At 42.3% G+C, this 21,806-nt stretch overlaps 1 protein-coding gene across 2 annotated transcripts in view; it reads left to right on the plus strand.

The window, feature by feature from the left end:
* USP35 (ubiquitin specific peptidase 35) overlaps positions 1 to 21,571 on the plus strand; it is a 40,226-nt gene extending 18,655 nt beyond the window's left edge. For both annotated transcript variants that reach the window (XM_042461136.1, XM_042461137.1), the window contains exons 4-11: positions 7,672 to 7,801; positions 9,052 to 9,153; positions 11,121 to 11,279; positions 12,590 to 12,783; positions 13,717 to 13,810; positions 15,176 to 15,282; positions 16,003 to 17,239; positions 19,312 to 21,571. In XM_042461136.1, coding sequence (XP_042317070.1) covers positions 7,672 to 7,801; positions 9,052 to 9,153; positions 11,121 to 11,279; positions 12,590 to 12,783; positions 13,717 to 13,810; positions 15,176 to 15,282; positions 16,003 to 17,239; positions 19,312 to 19,479 — 2,191 coding nt within the window. In that variant the 3' untranslated portion in view covers positions 19,480 to 21,571. The remainder of the gene's footprint in view (positions 1 to 7,671; positions 7,802 to 9,051; positions 9,154 to 11,120; positions 11,280 to 12,589; positions 12,784 to 13,716; positions 13,811 to 15,175; positions 15,283 to 16,002; positions 17,240 to 19,311) is intronic.
* Positions 21,572 to 21,806: the final 235 nt, after the last annotated feature.

The following is a 21,806-nucleotide window of genomic DNA, read 5'->3' on the forward strand; positions in this document are numbered from 1 at the left end:
CATCCATCCATCCATCCATCCATCCATCCATCCATCCATCCATCCATCCATCCATCCATCCATCCTTTAGGGTGAGCTCAAATATTTACACCTGCTGGAATTCTGTAAGTTCTTTGGCATCATTTTCCTTTGCTTCATCCTTCAGATTCTTTGTTACCTACCTCTAGGTTTTACCCTCAACTTATCCACAGGTCATATTAAAATCCATAAATTGGACCCAAAACCTGCCCTGGACTTATACATGAGGTCAACTTATAGTCGAGTATAGATGGTAAACAGGGAGAGTTTGCGGTTTTTAAAAGATTGACTGCTATGGGAACAAAACTGTCAGATTCCTTTATCAAAGCTGTAAGTGCTTGTGGAACGTCCAGTTATGAATCTCTGTGTCCTCCACTAGTTTTGTTGTGCTGAGTTAGGGTTGCCACCTCTTCAGCCTCAGATCCTCCATATCTTTTAACAGCTGCATGTTAGGCGTATATAACATAACCCGTTCTCCATGCTAGGAATTTATTTATTTATTTAGCCACAAATGCTCTCAGAGTGGTTTACAGATTGCTAATTTGACAGTTCCCTACCCTCAGTTTCACATTCTAAAAAAGTCATGACACAGAAGGAGAAGGGAATGGCAGTGGGAAATGGGATCGAGTCCAACAGATACTGCTGGTTCTTCTCTCCCTCCGAGTCCAGGGTGGAACCCCCCCCACTCCCAAAGTGCATCAAGTGTATTTAGGACATGTGAGAACACCCAGAATTCAACACAGATTCATCCTAGATTAGTGTGAATGGGGCCCTGGTTTTCATCTGTAAAATGTTGGAGAACATGTGATCTATAGTTTGGTGCTGTTTCTCCTAATGTTGAGATGGAATCTCTTTTCCTGCAGCTTGCATCCATTGTTCTGGGTCATGTTCTCTGGAGCAGCAGAAAACAAGTTAGCTCCCTCCTCAATATGACATCCCCTTAAGTATTTAAACAGGGCTATCATATCACCTCTTAAACTATCATCCAGGATGGAACATTCTCTTCCTCCAAACCCCATTTCTGCAAACGTTCAGGTCTTTGTTTTCCTGTGTCCAATGCCTAAATATACCCTCAAGGCACCAGATCCTGTATGCTCTTGGAAGCTAAGCATGGTTAGCCCTGGTGGGTACATGGATGGGAAACCTTTAATAAATACTCAAGTGCTGTAGGCTATATTTCAGAGGAAGGAACTGGTAAAACTACCTCTGAATATTCCTTGCCTAAGAAAACTCTATGAAAAATGCATGGGGTTGCCATAAATCAACGGGTGACCTGAAGGTGCACACACACACTTCAGATAAAAGGTTTTGTTGTTGTTAAGGGAAAGCACAGATATGTACCTTTCCAAACTTGCTTCTTTGGATCCTTTTTCTTCTTTGTCCTGGGGAACTAATGGTAGGAGCTATTAACTGGCAGCAGTGCTTCTATTAAGAGGCCACAAGTTTCTATAAATAGCTCTTGGAAGAGCAATTGCTTCTTTTAAACCCTTTGTAAAACACTTGCCCTCTGATAGGGCATAGAGACATTAAGCAGACCCTATGAAATGCAATTAGGCTCGCCCAAGGGATGGGAATACTGTACAAGCCATTGTTTCCCCTATTATCATGCATGGATGTGAGAGCTGGACAGTTACGAAAGGTGATAGGAAGAAAATCCATTCATTTGGGATGTGGTGCTGGAGAAGAGTGCTGAGGATCCATGGACAGCCAAAATGACAAACAAATGGGTCCTAGAGCAGATCAAGCTGCAAACCTCCCTGGAAGCCAAGATAAACTGAAGCTGTTGTACTTCGAACACACCATGAGAAGGAAGGACACCTTGGAAAAGACAATAATGCTGGGAAGGTGGAGGGAAGTAGGAAGAGAGGAAGGCCACATGCCATATGGATGGCTTTTATTAAGGAGGTCACAGATTTTATGGGGTTGGAGGAATTAAGCAGAGCAGTGGAGGACAGTGGGTCTGAGAGATGTCTCATCCGTAGGGTTGCATGAGTCGAGATCAACTGGAAGGCAGTTATCAACAACAGCAAGAAAGGGATGGATGAGCAGATGCTCTGGAGGGGACTTTTAAAACCAATTGGCCTAGCAAAAGGCTGTGATCTTTACAGACACACATCTCCTGGGTTGAATGTGCTGATATAGGGCACCCATCCTGGCACTGCTATTGCCCCAGACAGAACTTCTGTTCTTGGAGAAAGCACTGTTTTCCAACAGTCAGAACAAGACAGAAGAAAGTAACAAGCAGCCACAGGAGTTTATCAGACAAGGGAAATTGGAAGTATAATCCAACGGCAATCTAGGAACAACTACTGCATAGGTAGGAATCATGCAGACCTCCAGGAGTGTGGCTTTGGTGTGGCTTCTGGACTCTTAGGACGCATGCATCATTGAAACACCATACCTCCACTGTGACTCGAAGCAGCTTTATTTTGGCTGTCTGTAACAGGCCACAGTCCAACAACACCTGGAGGTCTGCATGATTCCTACCTATGCAGTAGTTGTTCCTAGACAGCAGTTTCCATCAACCCTAAGCAACATTGCCTAATAGTGAGGGTCAATGTAAGCTCAGCTACAACTGAGTGGAGCCCAGAAAGGCACTTTTAAAAATAATTGTTCCTTTGTCTCATTATAGCATTTGGAAAGGAATCTGTTGCCCTTACTTTTATGTACTCTGTTTTAAAAAGTAGCTTGCTGCCTTGTTCACTTTGGTGTTCCTTACAAAACTTTCAAAACGTTTAGAGAATGGTATAAAACCTAAAAAAAAAATCCTCGTCAGGAAGACTTTATAAAGTAACTAGAAAACTTATTTTATATATTTAATCTATATCCCGTCTTTCTTCTTGCATATGATCCATGGCAGCTTTGTTGCGGGTGGTGTGCCTTCAAGTATTGATGCAAGTGACTTTGCTGTATGTTAGCATCTATACAAATCCTACAATAAAAGGTTTATTTTTTTTAAAAAAAATCTGTTACAAAGGTGTAAATCATCTTTAAAACCCAATAAGAAGAATCAGTGCACACAGCCATTAAAATCTGCTGCCACAGATAAGAAATTAAGCCCTGTATAATGCTCTCTCCCACATCCTCACCAGACATTCTGTTGCTTTATTTGCAAATTGGCAAGAGAGACATAAGCAAAAGCAAGCAGCAATCTTAGAGCCAGTGTGGTATAAAGATTTGGGTATAGGACTAGGACTCTGAGAGACCAGGGTTCAAATCCCTCTTAGCCATGGAAACCCAGTGGGTGACCTAGTGCAAATCACACACTGTCAGCCTCAGACCAAGGCAAAGGCAAACCCCCTCTGAACAACTCTTGCCAAGAAAACCTTGTGAAAGATTTGCCAAAAATGACTTGAAGGCCCACAACAACAACAAAATACTCTTGACCAAGAATGATTTTTAGGTTTAATATGTCTGTAAACGGCCTTGAGGGACTGGGTCTGGACAGGAGACAAGAAAATATTTTAATTAATTAGTTAATTAAGTTACTGATTGAAACAATGCTTCATTTATTGCACTTTTAGACTGCCTGAGCTCTTTAAGGCACTGTAAAGATAGATGGGAAAAATGTTAAACAGTGAACAGTAGAACAGCAGTATGTAATAAAACAGGCAGCAAGAGGGGCATAAAACCATGCAACACATAAAAACCAAAGTAAAGTGGTAGTGAATTAGAACAATGTAGAGATGTGAAAGCATTAAATACTCATATAAGGCAGCTATGAGAGAGAGAAACCAAGACTGAGAGATGGAGACACTGTGGTGGCTGGTTTGTCTGGGGTTTAATTCAAACCTTACTCTGTCCTGGGTTCTAGTTCAAACTTTAAAGGAACTATCTAAGATGCTGCACCATGTCACCAAATAGGTCCAGCACCTTAAATAGATAATTTAATGTTCAACCCAAAACCTAGAGCAGATTCATTGCCCCACTGCCAGGGCTGCCACCAGCTCTGGGTACACAGACATGCTGTATTTCTTACCTGCTTCATTCCATCTCTCAGCTCAGGCTGTGTCTGCACTGCAGATATAACCCAGTTTGACACCACTTTAACTGCCATGGCTCAGTGCTATGGAATTCTCAGTCCTATGGAATTCTGGGATTTGTAGTTTTGTGAGATGTTGAGAGCCCTGGTGCTGCAACAAATTACAATCTTCAGAATTCCATAGCATTGAGCCATGGCAGTTAAAATGGTGTCAAATTGGGTTATATCTGCAGTGCAGACGCAGCCTCAGTCTTCTTGTTGGCTTTGTTGCCATTTTTTGTACTTGATTAAGGCAAGTCCTATTTTTTGTCTACTTTGCTTTGCATGCAAGTCTTTTGATATACTGACTGCTCAGTTTTGAGAGCTGTTTTATCATTGTGGCAGGCGCTTTGTGAGCTCTTTGAAGCATGCTTTTTCATTATGGCTTCACATGGTTTGTTAGCATATTTTACAGATTTTAAGGCTATTTGTGATTTGTTTCATCCGCTTTGAGGGTTGTATGTATTATTCTCAACTCTCTTCTCCTTTGTTTGCTTTATATATATAAATATTATATATATATATATATATATATATATATATATATATATATATTCAATAGCTCACGAAGAAATATATATTCAATATATATATATTCAATAGCTCACGAAGAAAGAGTATTTCATTCCAAAAGGTTTCAGTTGTTTGTAGTTAATTATTCATTTCATTTCAGTCAGCCCCAGATGTTTTCTCCTCTTCTTTGTTGTTCTGGATATCCCATTCAGGTTTCTTTCACTCAATACAGTCATAGCACTTTGATGCCACTTCAACTGTTATGGCTGCATCTTATGGAATCCTGTGATTTGCAGCTCAAGAAGTTTCCAAAGGTGGTCTGCACAGGTGCAGAGATTTAACATATGAAAACTGGGACACATCTGGTCAAGTAACATTCAAGTATGATCAAGATAACAAAGTACTATTAATGAGGAAGAACACACAAGCCAGCAGATGCTTCAGCAGTTTGGTTTTTCCTCAGCCTTCTGGGAAGGACCAGATTCCAATTTTCTTTTCTTCTGAGTTAATTGAGTGCAAACTCCTTTTGCATTTTGAACTGAATTTGGAACAATTGTAGTATGCTGAGGACAATGCGAGAAAGTAGGGAAAAGAGCAAGAAGCCAGGACATTTTAAAAGCAGCTAAAAATGTGATGACAGGGGATGAAGCGGAATTCTCCGTGCCAAATCATGACAGTTGGAAGCTATAATAACATTGTGAAGTGGAAAGCTTTTATGGCCGGCATCCATAGTTTTTTGTGGATTTTTTGGGCTATGTGGCCATGTTCTAGAAGAGTTTCTTCCTGACGTTTCGCCAACACCTGTGGCTGGCATCTTAAGAGAATGCTTTGCCTGGAAAAAGTTGGATGTATATATACTGTGTGAACCTGGGAATGCAGGAGTGATTTGCATGTGCATTGTTCTGTGCTGATGGCCGGCCTCAGGCTGGGAGGCTAATGTAAAAGAGAATTAATGTCTGCTAATTGGTGATCATTATCTGCTGGGAAAGCCCCTGACTCTGAGTGGTTTCCCATCTGCATAGGGACCACCAAACACAGTGTGCAAACAAGAATCAAGGAACACGAGAGACACTGCAGACTGGGCCAGCCAGAAAAAACAGCAGTAGCAGAACATGCCACAAACCATCCTGGGCATAAAATACTGTTTGAAAACACTGAAATTTTGGACCATATCAACCACTACCATATCAGGATGCACAGGGAAGCCATTGAGATCCACAAACATCTGGATAATTTCAACCAGAAAGAAGAAACCCTTAAAGTGAACAAAATTTGGCTACCAGTCCTGAAGAATAGCAAACTAAGGACTCAGCAAATGCAAATGGGAAACCATTCAGAGTCAGGGGCTTTCCCAGCAGATAATTGATCACGAATTAGCAGACATTAGCAAACATAATACATATTAATGCACTTTAACATTCAAAGAATAAAATATAGCAGACAACAAAATAAAATGACATGTGCACTACCATCTTTAGATCCTCCAGGAAAGGGCATAATGGGCAGAACAGCTACTAGTTTCCTGATCTCTTTACTTTTGGTCAAAACAAGGTGTGAGAGAGGAGACACCTTGTTTTAAAGGAGAATCACTGTTCTTGGAGGCTTCCAGGGGTGTGATCCTCCTTTTTTGTTTAGGAAGGCATTGCATGCAGGATGGTGGATCATGGGCTGTGTTTTGCCCACGCCTGGGTTTGAAGTACAATTAGTGTTGTTTTAAAAAAACACTAGTTGGCATTGGTTGCATCTCCTTACCAGCTGGTAGGTCCAGTCCTGGAAGAGGAACACTTGCTAGGAACATGTTGTGGTACCAGTGTCTCTCTGAGCACCCACATCAGAGGTTAAGGAGCAAACCCTTGAGAAGTTTTCAAATGCCTTAGGTCAGTGATGGTGAATCTTTTTCAGTACGCGTGCCAGGGGTGAGGCTTCTGGCCACCGGGCTTGCCAGGGGCAGGACTTTGACCCCCCAAGAGGTGGGCTTCTGCTCTCTGGAGGCGGGACATCTGGGACGAGACTTCTCCCCCCACCCTCTCCCCGGCCTCCAGCTGTCTCTGAGTGACTGCTAGGGGTAGGAAAGTTCAATTGGGAGGAGGAGGAGTGGGCACATACTCGGTCCTCCTCCCCCTGGACCCTTCCTGACCAATAGCTGTCCCTGGGGAGGCAACTATGGGTCAGGAATGGCCCGTGAGTGGGGAGGAATGGGCACGTGCCTTAGATGGCCTTAGATGGCATTGAAGTTATCCATTTGTTTTTAACTGTGTTTTTAAAATAGCTATAAAAACTAAAAACAAACAAAACCCACACCAGCTTTTGTAAATTGGCACTGCTGCAGTAGCAACCCAGGGCTTTCTCTTGTTTGCTGCTGTTACAACCCCTCGAGTTGACCTTAACTCTGTGGATAAGACACCTCCAAGAACCCCTATCTTCCACTTTGCTGCTTAGTTCCTGCACGCCCTGATGGCAGGGCTTCTGCAGTCTGGCATGCAGTCTTCCTCTCCTCCTCCTGCCCTTTTTTGTTTTTTCTTCTTCAGTATTACTCTGATTTTTGTAATAAGTAATTCATGGTCTGTGCCACAATCAGCTCCTGATCTGGTTTTTGCCACGAGAATAGAGCTTCTTCATCTTCTGCTTCAAATTACATAGTCAATCTGATTTTTGTGTTGGCCATCTGATGATGTTCATGGGTATATAAAAGTAGCAAACTACTTTTTAAGTATTTTTGCCCTGCTGAGTCCCCATGTCATTTGGAAGGACCTGAATTAAGAGCATAGAAACATAGAAACATTCCTTTTTGGAGCTGCAATGCCCAGATTTTCCCAGCCAGTATGGACACCAGAATGCTTTGCCATCTATGTCAGTGGAAGAGGGAATTCATGCCAGGTTTAAACCCAGACATTAAAGGAGATATCCAATGTCTTGAACTTATTGGCATGGTGGGAGGTTTCAGCACCCTGGAAAACTCATTTACAGTTCAGAAAACAATCTGCAGTGCATTTATTGGTCCCACCCATGGAAGTCATCAACTGCCACTGAAGTTTGGCGCTATAGTTTAAAAAGATGAACATTTTCCCATTTTGTGACTTTGTTTTAACAGGTATTCACCCATCTTTTTTTCTTTGCAGGATGATTGAATGGGTCTCGTGGCCTCTGGGGAAGAATATAGACAAGTGGATCATTGCTTTGCTCAAGGGGTTGGCTGCGGTGAAGAAGTTCAGCATCTTGATAGAAGTCACACTTTCCAAAATTGAAAGGGTCTGTATGTAGGCATGATTACTGTATTTACACCTTGATTTATCACAGGCAGAGCTTAGGAGCTCTCAGAATTCCCCAATTGGCATGGAATGCTTACAGTGGGATTCTGGGAGTTGTAGTTCCCCAAAGTGACTTTCAAAGCTGTCATAATTGGCAGGAAAGTTTTCTCCATTCCTTGAAAATCCACGTGGAAGTCACAGAAACATTGTTTCATTTCTAGTCTGTGTATTTAAGGCAATAGTCAGGGCTCTGATACCTGCAGAATCGAGTTTTTAATTCATAAAGTCTTGAATGGCTTAAATCCAAAATAATGTTATTTACCTTTTAGATTTATGCCATTATTTTCCATTGGTGAGTGCAAGGAGATCTGCATAGGCTGAATCCGCAATGTAGGAATGATCCAAGTTGACACCACTAACTGCCTTGGCTCATTGCTACCGAATTCTGAGAATTATAGCTTTCTGAGACATTTAACCTTCTTTGCCAGAGAGCTCTGGTTCTACAATAAACAACAAATCCCAGAATTCCAAAGCATTGAGCCATGGCACAGTTAGTGGTGTCAACCTGGATTATTTCTGCAGTGTGGATGCAGCCACAGTCCTTCTCCTTAACCTGTCTCACAACAACCCTGTGAAGTGAATTAGGCTGAGAGACAGTCACTGGCTGGTCCAGTATTTATCACAGTAAACAACACTGCCTCCCCCCTTAGACTGAGAGTAGACTGATTTCAGTCAGGAGTGGTTTATTCTTTGTTTTCACTATAATATTTACAGCCTGCTAAGGTATGCAAAAGAAAGCATTCTTGACAAATGCCTCTTCTCCAGAGAGTGAAGCTTTCTCAGTACTGTAGACTGACCAAAATCCAAGTCTGCAGAAGAAGCCCGGCTATGGACTTCATCACACGGGGAAATTGGAAGGTTAACCAAAGGTTAATCCGGTGTCATCCAAGGTATTTCATGTCATTTTGCAAACAATTTTCAAATGACATCGCATGCAAATGGAAGGCAATCCAAACGCAATTGTGAGACATCCCAGGAATAGCTGAATTCAGAAAAATATCAAATCTAAAAATCCTTTTCCACTGAGAATTTGCAGTCAGTTTGCATTTGCATTAGTATGAAATGCATCTCCAGTTCGGCTTTGGGATTACTGTTGGATCTCCTTGCACACTACACACTAACATGGCTGTGTCCCTTAAATCAACACTGTTGATAAATCTCTTTTTTCATCCCTACTTCTTCATACTCTAGGTGTTTTCCAAGCTGTTATATCCTATCCTGAGGGAGGGAGCACTTTCTATTCTACGTTACATGCTCCTCAGCTTCCAGCATTCCCATGAAGCATTTCACTTGGTAAGGAGGTAGGGTCTTGTTCAACAGTCAAGTGTTTAATTATCTACAACAGAAATATGGCATGACCCATCATCCCTGAGGACTATTGTTCATGGTGTCTGGAGCCAAGGAGAGTTGGACTCCACCAACATCTGGAGGGCCCAAAGCTTTGAAACATTGCTTTTTTGGACTACAGCTTTCAGAATCCTCAGTGCTGACTCCTGCACAATAGTGCTAGAAATTTACTTTAAAAACCAAAGATACATTAAAATAATAAATTATAGCTGAGTTCATTGCATCCCAGCTTTTTTGGGGGGTGGGGTGGAGGCAGTAGAATGCACATATAGCTTAAAAAGTCTAATGCTTATAGCGATGCACAGTGTGGCGGTCAGGGTGTGATCTGTTATGCGCTTTAGAGAACACTTACAGGGGTACCCCGGGTTACGAAATTAATTCGTTCTGCCGCCGCTTTCGTAACCCGGAATACTTCGTAAGCCGAAAAAGCCATAGGCGCTAATGGGGAAAAGCCGCGATTTCGTGTGAAATAGCGCCGAAAAGCACCAAAAAAATTTTCGTAACCCAAAATAACCTTCGTAACCCGGAACAATTTTTTTGAATGGATTTTTTTCGTAACCCGGAAATTTCGTAAGGCGGCGCATTCGTATCCCGGGGTACCAGTGTATTATGGTCTTGAGCCAACTGTACTGGCTTCCATTGCTTCTGTTGAAGGTCCTGGTTTTGATTCATGAAGGTCTAAATGGCTTAGGACAAGGGCATCTAATGAACCTCCCTGAGGATCTCTACTCAGGGAGGTCCTCTTGTGTGTCCTACATCCTCAAGAGGCAAGATTAATGAAAACCTGTGACAGGGCTTTCTTGGTAGGGTCACCTCAGTTATGGAACTTCCTCCCAAAGTTAGTCAGATTGACTACATCCCTACTGAGCTTCCAAGACTATGGCTGCATCTGTACCACATAATTAATGCAGTTTGACACCGCTTTGACTGCCCTGGCTCAATGCGATGACATTCTGGGATTTGTCAATTTGTGTGATAGTTAGCCTCCTCTGTCAGAGCACTGTAGTGCCACAACAAACTACAAATCCCAGGATTCCATAGGATGGAGCCATGGCAGTTAAAGTGGAACCAAACTGCATTAATTTTGCAGAGTGGTAGCAGCCTGTCTTATTAATTTGTTCTTGGAACCAGTCTTGAGGTTAGCTTTTGGTGATGCATCAATTTGTTCTCAGAGAATGTTGATTTTTTAAAAATCTGTTTCTTACAAGCATTTTAATCTATTGTGAAATAATGTTTTTTTAATCTCTTGTGCATTCCCATGGAAGCCTTGGAGGTCTGAGAGCTGATCAGTAGATTTAATAAGTAAATATTAAATAATAACAGGAAATTAACTGGGCTATATATCACTAGAAAATATGCTTTAATGGTTTTTATTTTTACAAATGGTTTTAACTATGCCATTTGTAATGTATGTTTTGATACTGGTATTATTTAATTATTTTTTTAACTTTTATAATTAATGTTACCGTTTTATCTTTTTTTAATTATGGTAAGCCACCTTGAATCCTATTTTGGGGGAATGGGAGGATATAAATCCCATAAACAAACAAATAAATAATAGATCGATAGAACTTATAAAGTCAAGTGCTGTGTCTGTATTCCTGACCCAAGACAGTTTTTCTGTATTTCAGTGTAGAAGCCAATTTTATAACTGACAAAACAAAATATTTACAAATTGGCTGATCAATCATAATAGATCTCCAACCAATAAATGCTAATCTCTCCCAGCTATTTATTGCGGAAAGAAGAAGTGGAATGCCTCCCATTCTGATGACTGACCAGCCCACAAGGAAGAAACAAAATTAAACCATGTTTTAAACCTTAAGGAGCTAGGTCTCAAGTTTATCTTGGGCACTGCAGGTGGTTCTGGTTGCTTGTTTTAAGACTTGGTTTTGCTCTGTCCCCTTTTCCAGCTTCTCCCGCACATTCCCAGAGTGGTGGCCGCCCTCAACAAGGAAAACTCCAATTCTGCGGCAAGCTGCTTGGAACAGCTGGCTGAGCTCATCCACTGCATGTTCTTCCGTTTCTCGGGATTCCCAGACCTCTACGAACCTGTCGTGGAGGCAATCAAAGTAAACACTTCCTTTTTGGTCTGCGTACCACAAACAGTCGGTGTGTGTGTGTGAATTAGAAGTGTTAAACTGAAATAAGGTGGACTCTTTACTATGAACAACTAAAAATAGGCTGGAATCCAGATCCACTGAGTCAGTGGGATTTACGCAGATAGGTTGACTTTCTCCCAGCATGGGACCCAAGGCAGCTGCACCAATTCTCATAACAGGATTGTGATGTTGTGCAATCGAAATGCACATTGATGTGTAGTTTGCAGCCATGCACAAGCAGGAAACCAATGAGCAAGAGTGGATCACACTCCCTCAGAAGGAGGTGGAGTCTCCTTCATTGGAGGTTTTCAAACCAGGGTCTGGTTGGGGTGCTTTGATTGTGTATTCCTGCATGTTATGGGGTTGGATGGGATGGCCTTTGGGGTCTCTTCCAACTCTACAATTCTATGATACTAAGTTGAAGTGGTGTTAAACTGCTTTATTTCTGCAGTGTGGCAGCAGCCCCTATCCAGCCCCATTGAGTGCTGCTGCTGGGGGGGAAAATTCAGTGGCTTCTATAGCAGAAGCAAGAACCCCAATAGTTGTGTGACCTCCAGTGAGTTGAGTAGAGGGAGATATATGGTGTGGCCCATCATCAACAGGAGGTTGTCCATATTTACTGTAGACTAGGTGCACGGAAGAGGTGAGAGGTTGCTCTCTGAAGCTGTCTTGTCATGTGTTTTTATTTGGTTGTGGTTTTGGAAATACTTCTGCTGAGACGTTTAGTCTACAAAGTGGGAGGAAATGACCAAATATTTCAACAGTAATTCCACATACAGTAAAAGGTGACCCAAAAAGCACTTTGTTTTTTACTTTCAAAATACAGTAATTGCATCTCTCTCTCCAAATTAAGAAGAACGTTAGGGCATGGTGTGACAGAGAATAACTGTTGTGATTGATATAATTGATAAATGGGTACCATAGAATCATAGAGTTGGAACAGACCACTAGGGCCATCCAGTCCAGATCCTATAAAAAGCAGAATAAGGTATTAGCAGTGTACAAGGGAGAGTTTGAGAAAGTGATTTGTTTGTTTGTTTTGGATGATAGTTCCTGGTTGAAAGATTTCTGGGAACTGTCATCTAAGAAGTAACTTTCCCAAGTTGGAAAATTATAAATTTGGCAAAAAGGACCTGAAATGTTCTGCATTTGCAGTCTTGGCAAGATGAATACAAGTTGTTAAAATGGCCTGATAACAGACAAAAATAAAAAATACTTGATGTGACTCCACAGACTAATTGTATTTTTATTTTTATTTTTGCTTACTTTATTCTCCAAAGGCTCTTCCAATTCCAAATGAAGACCGGATAAAACACTTGCTTGGACAAAATGCTTGGACCTCACAGAAGAACGAATTAGCCTGTTTTTACCCTCGTCTGGCTTCCAAATCTGAAACAGGGAAAATAGGATTGATCAACTTGGGGAACACCTGCTATATGAACAGCATCATCCAAGCACTCTTCATGGCCTCAGAGTAGGTTTTATACCTTCCTTTCTGCTTTTGTTTCCCAAACTTTAAACAATAGGTTTAGTTGTTTCTGTATTTATTACATATATCATATTTGCTGATGGAACTTGGCTGTAATGCCACAGAATATACATAGTTTTGAATCTCCAGAGCAGGTAAATCTTCCCTTGCCAGTAAAACCCAGGGCTGGGGGGGGGAGGGCTTTTAAAAAATCACCCTCAAACCATGTTTTTTACTTTGTTTAAAACATTTTTGGCTTAAACCAGCTTTTTATTTTTGCATTCGTGTTTTATTAACAAACAAAAAAAGATTGAATTCTGCTTATAATAGTACCGTGGAACATTATTTCCTGTATTAGAAAGCTTTATCAATCATATTTAATATTTTCTAACATTAACAACCCAAAGTTATTGGGTGTTATATGATTTACATCTTTCAATAAAATTTTACAAATGATATTGACAAATTGGTAACCTGTATATTGGAGTTTAGGACTGCAACAATATAGGACTAAATCAGAAAATTAAGTACGGTAGTAAAATGCCATTTAGATTCAGTGGCCACTAAGGTAAATGATAAGTGCTCTTTTCAAGCAAGTTGTTTTGGTTCAACTTATATTAACTGAAGGATTTTTTTTAATGGCATTTCTTGTAAAATAAAGTGATTAAAAAGAAGCAACTGACACTGGTTACTGGTCTAATAGTGAACAACTGTCAATCAATTGTTAAAGTTAAAGTTTAAGTTCAATCTGTCATTGTTTTCCAGTAAGAGGGTTGGAAAATAGTAATGGCAGCTTGTACATTTTGGCTTGGACATAGTCACCGTACACTTGAAAGTAAAGCTCCTATTCATGGTTTTGATGGATTGAGGCTCCTTTGAACTCCAATAACTCAGTAGGTTTACCAATTACTTTTAATGTTTAAAAATTTTCCTTTCAAGCTTCAGGCATTCCGTGATGAATTTAGCAGAGAACAATTCCCAGCCCTTGATGGCGAAGCTTCAGTGGTTGTTTGCCTTTCTAGAGCACAGTCAGGTAATTTCAATAAGTGTATGAATAATTCTAGCCCTTCTGTAATGCTTGCTGACTGTTCCAGATATATCCAGTTATTTTTTAGTTATTTATGAGTAGCATTTATATGCCCTACTCTTCAGCTGAAAAAAGCTCTTAGAGCAGCTTAAATATCAATAGAGTCAGCCCTCCACAGTTGTGGCTTTGACTTTTGCAGATCTGATTATTTGTGGATTTGATTAATATGTTATCTCTAGGAATCTCTAGGTCCTTCAGCGCAACTCTGTGGTCAACATCTACCAGAGCTTGACCATAGAGTTGTGCTGAAGGACCTAGAGATTCCTAGAGTGAACACTTCTCTAGGCACTTGTAGATCCTCCATCATGATTCTATGGTTAACATTTGGCGGACGTTGACCATAGAGTTGCACTCGAGGAAGTAGCAATTTCTAGAGAGGTGTTATCTTGGGTAGAAAAAAAAGTGGATTTTTATTTGCATTTCTCCCCACTTTCCACAGGGGTCCTGTGTCCCTAACACCAGCGAGCATCCTCATTTTAGCTAACTTATCTAACATTATCTAACTTAAATGCACAAGAAAAGAGGACACATGTAAAGTCAAAGGCTTTCATGGCTGGCATCCATAGTTTTTTGTGGGTTTTTTGGGCTATGTGGCCATGTTCTAGAAGATTTTCTTCCTGACGTTTCACCAGCATCTGTGGCTGGCATCTTCAGAGACTGCTTGCCTGGAAAAAGTTGGGTGTATATATACTGTGTGAGCCTGAGAATGCAGGAGTGATTTGCATGTGTATTGTTCTGTTGCTGATGGCCAGCCTCAGGCTGAGAGGCTAATGCAAAAGAGGACTAGTGTCTGCTAATTGGTGATCATTATCTGCTGGGAAAGCCCCTGACTCTGAATGGTTTCCCATTTGCATTTGCTGAGTCCTTATTTTGCTATTCTTCAGGACTGGTAGCCAAATTTTGTTCACTTTCACAGTTTCTTCTTTCCGGTTGAAATTGTCCAGATGTTTGTGGATTTCAATGGCTTCCCTGTGCATCCTGACATGGTAGTGGTTGGCATGGTCCAGAATTTCAATGTTTTCAAACAGTGGCAGAACATGCCACAAACTATCCTGGGCATAAAATACTATTATTTTACACACCCACTTTTTCTAGGCAAACATTCTCTGAAGATGCCATCCACAGATGCTGGCAAAACGTCAGGAAGAAAATCTTCTAGAACATGGCCACATAGCCCAAAAAACCCACAAAAAACAAAAGAGGACACAGTTTCCCTGGCATTTGAAAGATAAATAACAAATCTTCTGAGTATAAATATAAGGCAGCTTTCTATATCCTGTATATAAAAATATTTTCCCCCATCTCTACCAGCGGCCTGCCATCTCACCTGAAAGCTTTTTCTTGGCATCATGGCCTCCCTGGTTCACAAGGGGAGCACAACAAGACTGTTCCGAATACTTGAAGTACCTACTTGATCGGTAAGTTAATCTCTGTCTTGGAAGAGAGGAGCAGAATTTCTGAACCTACAAATTCCTGTCTGGTCGAGCACACATTTTAGTCTATTGAAACAACACCAGCAAAGTCCTAAACCAGTTGCTATTCCAGGCAAGAAGAGACCCATTGAATCAATGGGAACTTGGAAAGTCAACACTTTGTTAAAATCTACTGATCCAGTGGTTTGGTTCTGGTTGATAGTAAACAACTGGATTTACTTCAGAGTCTACCACACATGTCTTTGTTCGTTGTTTATCAATGGCAATTTATTATGACATAATAACAATAAATATTATTTTTGTGATGCCATTAATTTATTCTGGATGTATACAGCATGTTGGTGCATTTTGACTAAGACTATGGCTGCATCTACACTGCAGAAATAATGCAGTTTGACACTGTCTTAACTTCTACAGCTCAATGCTATGGAATTCTGGGTTTGTAGTTTTGCGAGATATTTCACCACCTCTGTCAGAGAGCTCTGGTGTTACAACAAACTACAAATGCAAGACTTCATAAGATGGAGCCATGACAGTTAATATGGTGTCAAACTCCATCAATTCTGCAGCAGCCTACTACTTATAAACATCTCATGTGAGAGTGAACTGCATGCACATAAATATTACTTCATTCTGGCATTAGCAGGAGGGTTTTTGTCATAATTTTCTTAGTGTATTTTCTTTTTCCCCACACTTCCCAAAAAGGCTGCATGAAGAAGAGAGAACGGGAAGAAGAATTTACCAGACTCTCAAAGGGTCCACACTGACACCTCAGGCTGACCAACTGCATTCTCTGAACAAGACTCTAGTTGAAAAGATGTTTGGAGGCAAAATTAAGACAAAAATTCGTTGTCTGAAGTGCCTAAAAGTCTCTTCCAGGGAAGAGGCCTTCACAGACCTTTCCTTGGCATTTCCACCAGCAGATAAGCATGTGCCTACACCTGTTGGCAGTGCCTCATTTTTACCTGTGGAAGAAATGGGCCCACAGACCACTCATCCCATCACAGAAGCTCAGTCTAGGCTGAGTGATTCACCAAGGAGGTTGGAGAAGTTTACTGTGCCTGGAATAATCTCCTCCAAAACGTTGCCAGTTGAAACTTTGAGACCAGAAGGACAAGAGATAACTTTCCCTTTGGGATCTGACTGGGATGCTGCTGGTGCAAAGCCCAAAGAAGACTCAACGTTGGCCATGAAGGAGCAGGTTTGTGGTCCTGAGCCTTCCAGATCAGTCCCTGATTTGATCAATTATTTCTTATCGCCTGAGATGCTGACAGCGGAGAACCGTTATCACTGTGAAAACTGTGCCTCCCTTCAGGATGCAGAGAAGCTGGCTGAACTGACAGAGGGACCGCACTACCTCATCCTCACTTTGTTGAGGTTCTCCTTTGACCTGAGAGTCATGCGGAGAAAGAAGATCCTTGACAACATCTCCGTCCCCTTGGTGTTGAAGCTGCCAGTTCTGACACCCTCCGAAGAACTGTGTGACACTGATCCCATGAGGAACGGTGGGCATGCTTCATCATGCAAGCGCTTTGCTTCGGTGGTGTACGATCTTTGCAGCGTGGTGGTACATTCTGGGGTCTCCTCGGAGAGCGGCCATTACTATTGTTACGCCAGGGAATGCGAGGACACCATCACCAAACGTGACCCAAAGGAGGCTTCTTGGAGCATTGTCTCAGAGAAACCTCCAGACCTCGCAATTCAGTGGTATCTTTTCAATGACACCAGAGTTTCCTTCTCATCATTTGAGTCAGTTAGCAATGTCACCTCCTTCTTACCCAAGGACACAGCTTATCTGCTCTTTTATCGACAGAGGACCATGCAGTCCGTAAACGTGAAGTCTGAGGCAGCTGTAGAATCTGGCTGGGTGAATGGAGATTTGCACTCTCCAGACAAAAGCCTGATGGAAGCCATTGCAAAGGATAACATCCTCTTTCTGCAGGTGATATTGACTAGCACCATATGTTATTTTTACGATTACAGACTGCCCTCCATATTCACAGACTTTTAATCTACAGATTCAACCATCCACATCTATGCCACAATAGCGTAGTAAAATGGTGTTCCTTATAAAAAATGGCAAAATCAAGATTTGCTGTTAGGAATATATATTCAGTCGGCCCTCAGTATCCTCAGGGGGTCCGTTCCAGACCCCCCTGCAGATACCAAAGTCCACAGATGCTCAAGTCACATTGTTCCCAATGGTGGTCACTGGTTGGAGGGAGCCATCAGTTACTTGGTCGTTGGCCAGCCCAACTCCCCAAGTGATTGACAACTCCCTCTGACCAGTGGTTAACGAAAATGTGGGAGAACCGGGTGCAGAAGCAGCCTGGCAGGCATCTCCCTGGCAACTGCAGCAATCCACAGGTTTACTGTTTTTGTTCTGGCAGAGTAAATTCTATGGTCTTCCGAGCCCTTGGCACAGAGGCAGGTAAGAAGTCCTCTTGTCCCTAATGGTGGTGCAGCTGTGTGGTCGTGCCACCATTGGGGCCAATGCAGGCTTGCCATCTGCAGATGCTTGAATCCACAGTTCGGAAGTCTGTGGATACCGAGGACCAACTGTGTATGTGTGTGTGCGTGCACGTGTGTGTGTGTGTGTGTGTGTGTGTGTGTGTATATATATATATATATATATATATTCCTAAAAACAAATCTTGATTTTGCCATTTTATATGGCACAGTGGTTAAATGCCTGTACTGCAGCCATTCACTCACAAACCACAAGGTTGTTGAGTTCAGTTCCAGCCAGGGGCTTAGGGTCGACTCAGCCTTGCATCCTTCTGAGTTCGCTAAAATGATTACCCAGCTTGTTGGGGGCAATTCGCTTACACATTGTAAACCACTTAGGGAGTGCTTAATGCACTGATAAGTGATATAGAAATATACTTGCTATTGGTATTGCTATAAGGAATACCATTTTACTACACCATTGTGTTTAATAAGACTTGAGCATGCCCTGATTTTTACACAAGAATACATAAGACCTTTTGTATTCTTGCAGGTTTTCAAAAGTGAAAAGTTTTTAAAGAATGGGTGGATGTTTTTAGACTAAACCCTTTTAAAATCTTTTATTGGTATTTTATCTTTTTAAGTGTAGTTTTAAATCACTTAAATATTGTCAATACAAACTGAGTCTCCCTTATACCTAATGCTTACACACACACACACATTGAATTAAAGCTCCTAGAAACAATGAAGTAATGTTTTTGTTGGAAGTACTGGTATTGACAATAAAATTAACAAATTCTGAAATTATTGTTTGAATTGTGTAATGAAACAGGAGTAACACAATTCATTTCAAATAAATCCTTTCTGATCTCTGCTCAGCAATTCACTTGACATAGAGAGTATGTATGTATTCCTGTATAACTCTAGAAATTTAGTCAAAAAATGATTTGAAAAACCTGTCAACTTATCCATGCGTCAGTGAAAGGCAAGAGTTTAATCTGTGTTGGAAACTCTTTCATCCATCCAGCCTTTAGTGTGAGCACCGACATGCCTTCTGCAATTTTATCATTCTTTGGCATGATCTTCCTTGATCCTATAGATTCATAGGACCTTATCACACAGGGGAAATCGGACAAAATTGGGGGTTTAAACAGCAATTATCCCATGCAAAATGAGATATTGCAATTGAGATTTTCACACTTTGTCACTATTAAACAGGCAATAAACAAACAATAAACAGCAACAGATCATTCACAGGGAAATCTCAAAAATGATTTGTTGCTGTTTATTGCTTGTTTAATAGCAATGTGTGCGAAAATCTTAATTATGATATCGTGTTTTGCACAGGAAATTCGCTATTTAAACCCCTGATTTTCCCCGTGTGATAAGGTCCTCTGGTACATGCCCCTAGGTTTTACCCTTGACTTATGCAGAGGTCTTATCAAAATCCATAATCTTGTCCTCAAAATCTGCCCTCAACTTACACATGAGGTCAACTTGTAGTCAAATGCATACAGTATATAGCCAAGTACTGTTTTATGATGTTTTCTTTTCCTTTTCCTTCAGGAACAGGAAAAGGAAGCCCGAAGCAGAAGTGCCTACATTTCAGCCTTGCCCAAATCCCCTCTGTGGTGGAAGGACTTCAATGGGGACGATGATGATGGTGCCTCAGGGGGCTGTGGGCATGACCCTGGTGGAGGAAGCTCAGGTTCTTTTCACGGACTCGTCTTCTAGAAGGGCCATTTTGCCCAGGCCAAATGGCTAATGCTGTAACCATCAAACATGTCTCTTCAGCGTTCAGTTCTCTTGCCTATGAATTCTTAGCAACAGAACGAGGCCCACAATGACCAGACAGAGCACTACCAAAAAAGAAAAAAAAGTATTCAACTATTATCCTCCATATCTCCATGGAAAGCTGGGAACTATCGTTTTCTTGGGGCAAGGTAGCAAACAGGTCATTCTCAGTCTCCTCACAGAATCACAATTCCTGCAAACTGCAAGGGGAAGCTATAGCAGTGTTCAGCATAGTTTGTAGTGTACTGAAAATCACATGCACACACACACACAACTTCCGCTGTCTTTGTAGAAATGTGGGGAATCATGAAATGCAGTTAGAGAAAACAATGCTGCAAGTTGGACTTAATCTGTGACTCAAAGAAATTGGCACCATTGTGGACTCTTGTTGCATGATGCCTTTTTGAAGCAAAGCATTTGGGTGGGTGTTGAATCTTTATGCTGAGTTGCATCATTGTTGTCACGTGAGGGGTCTTTTTAGTGGGTTTAAAACATTATACAGATTTTTTAAGCTAAAAGGCCAAAGTTGTCTATTCTCATGTCCAGTGGCATCACTAAGGTTGGTGTTATCCTAGTGTGGTAACTTATTGTCGCTCCCAGGCAGGTGGCGATACCAGGGGAGACAACATGGAACATGGGAGAGAGTGAGAGAAGGAGAAATGGCAGCAGGCTGGAGGGGTGCTCACCATCCAACTTCCCCTTCCTGACTGCCTTTCTGCATTTCCCATACCAGCCAAGTTGCCTGGCACACACCCCAGATGCCCCTCTCCATCAGCCAGAGCGCATCTGCCCACTGCTGGCACCTAGCAACTCCTTCTGGGTCTGGCTGGGAGGCTACTTGCTGGGCAGGAAAGAGAGGAGAAGGAATCCATGGCTGCCTCTCTGCTGACACCATTGTCTCCCTTTCCTGCCTGACCAGCCATGGTGCCTCCACCATCTGCCCACTGCTGTTGCCTGCCAAGCTCTGGTCAGACAGAAAAGAGAGAAGAGAAGGAATCCATGACTGCACAATGCTGCTGCTGCTGCCATTGCCTTCCTTTACCGCCTGGCCAGCAGCCTCGCCAGACCCGGTTCCTGAGTGGAGGAACACCATTCCCAGATGGCTGGCACGCCACTGCCTTGTGCCGGGCAATTCAGCAGGAGGGAAGAAAGGGCTAGGTAGTCTGCTGGGGCCCCTGGTGGAAGTAGGTTACTTCTGCCACCTGGAATCCCTGTCTGGGTCTGGCGGGGGCTACTGGCTGGGCAGAAAAGGGAGCAGAAGGAAAGGAATCCATGGCTGGCCCTGCCGCTGACACCTTTGCCTTCCTTTCCTGTCTGGCCAGCAGTCTTGCCAGGCTGAGAAGGCACTTCTAGGTGGCAGAATGGCTTTCTGAGATGGCACCATTGCCATGCCCTGTGTTTACTTCTGGGGCAGGGAACACATGGCATAAGGAGTGAAGGAAAAACAAGGTAGTCTACTGCGCCCCCTGATAGTGTGAGGTGCTTCTGCCACCTGGAAGCCTCTTCTAGATATGGTGTGGCTGCTGTGCAGGAGGGAATGGGAGGTGCTGGCAGTAGGAAGGAGTCTGTGAATGCTGCCACTGCTGGCATCTTGCCTAGCCAGCTGACAGACCAGGAAGGGGCTGCTGGGCAACAGCAACACCCTACCCATACCAGTGGCCACAGCAGTCAGATGACAGAAGGAGTCTAGCTGGTGGAGGGGGATGGCCAGGGGTCTTGGGACAGACAGTGAGTGACCACCTCGCTAGGTGTTCACCGCTCTCTGTGGTGGTACGCAATGTGGTTGATACCTCTTACCCCTTGCATCCATTAGGGATGCCCCTGGTCAGGTCTTACTTTAGATTGGGTTGGATAAAATCCATCCTTTCATATGCTGGAGTGTAACTCCCACTTTGGACACATGCTTGCCTATAACTCCATGCTATTGACTATGCTGGCTAGGACTCATGGAGGCTGCAGTCCATTTCCATCTGGTGTGGCAACACTGCCCACCTCTGCCTTTACAGAGTGAGGTAAGATTATTAAACATTACAGTGACACAACCCCTTTGTCCTGCTTCTCCTTCCTTGTACTGGAGTTTGTAGTTGGGGGCTTCTGGTAATCTTTCTCATGAATCCAGCCCGCTCTGTGGTTGGTCTGGAAACCATGTCCTATGAGGAACGACTTAGGGAGCTGAGGATATTTAGCCTGGAAAAAAGAAGGTTAAGAGGTGATATGATAGCTCTGTTTAAATATTTGAAGGGATGTCATATTGAGGAGGGAGCAAG

The sequence above is a fragment of the Sceloporus undulatus genome, chromosome 3 (assembly GCF_019175285.1).
Source record: "Sceloporus undulatus isolate JIND9_A2432 ecotype Alabama chromosome 3, SceUnd_v1.1, whole genome shotgun sequence".
Taxonomy (NCBI): domain Eukaryota; kingdom Metazoa; phylum Chordata; class Lepidosauria; order Squamata; family Phrynosomatidae; genus Sceloporus; species Sceloporus undulatus.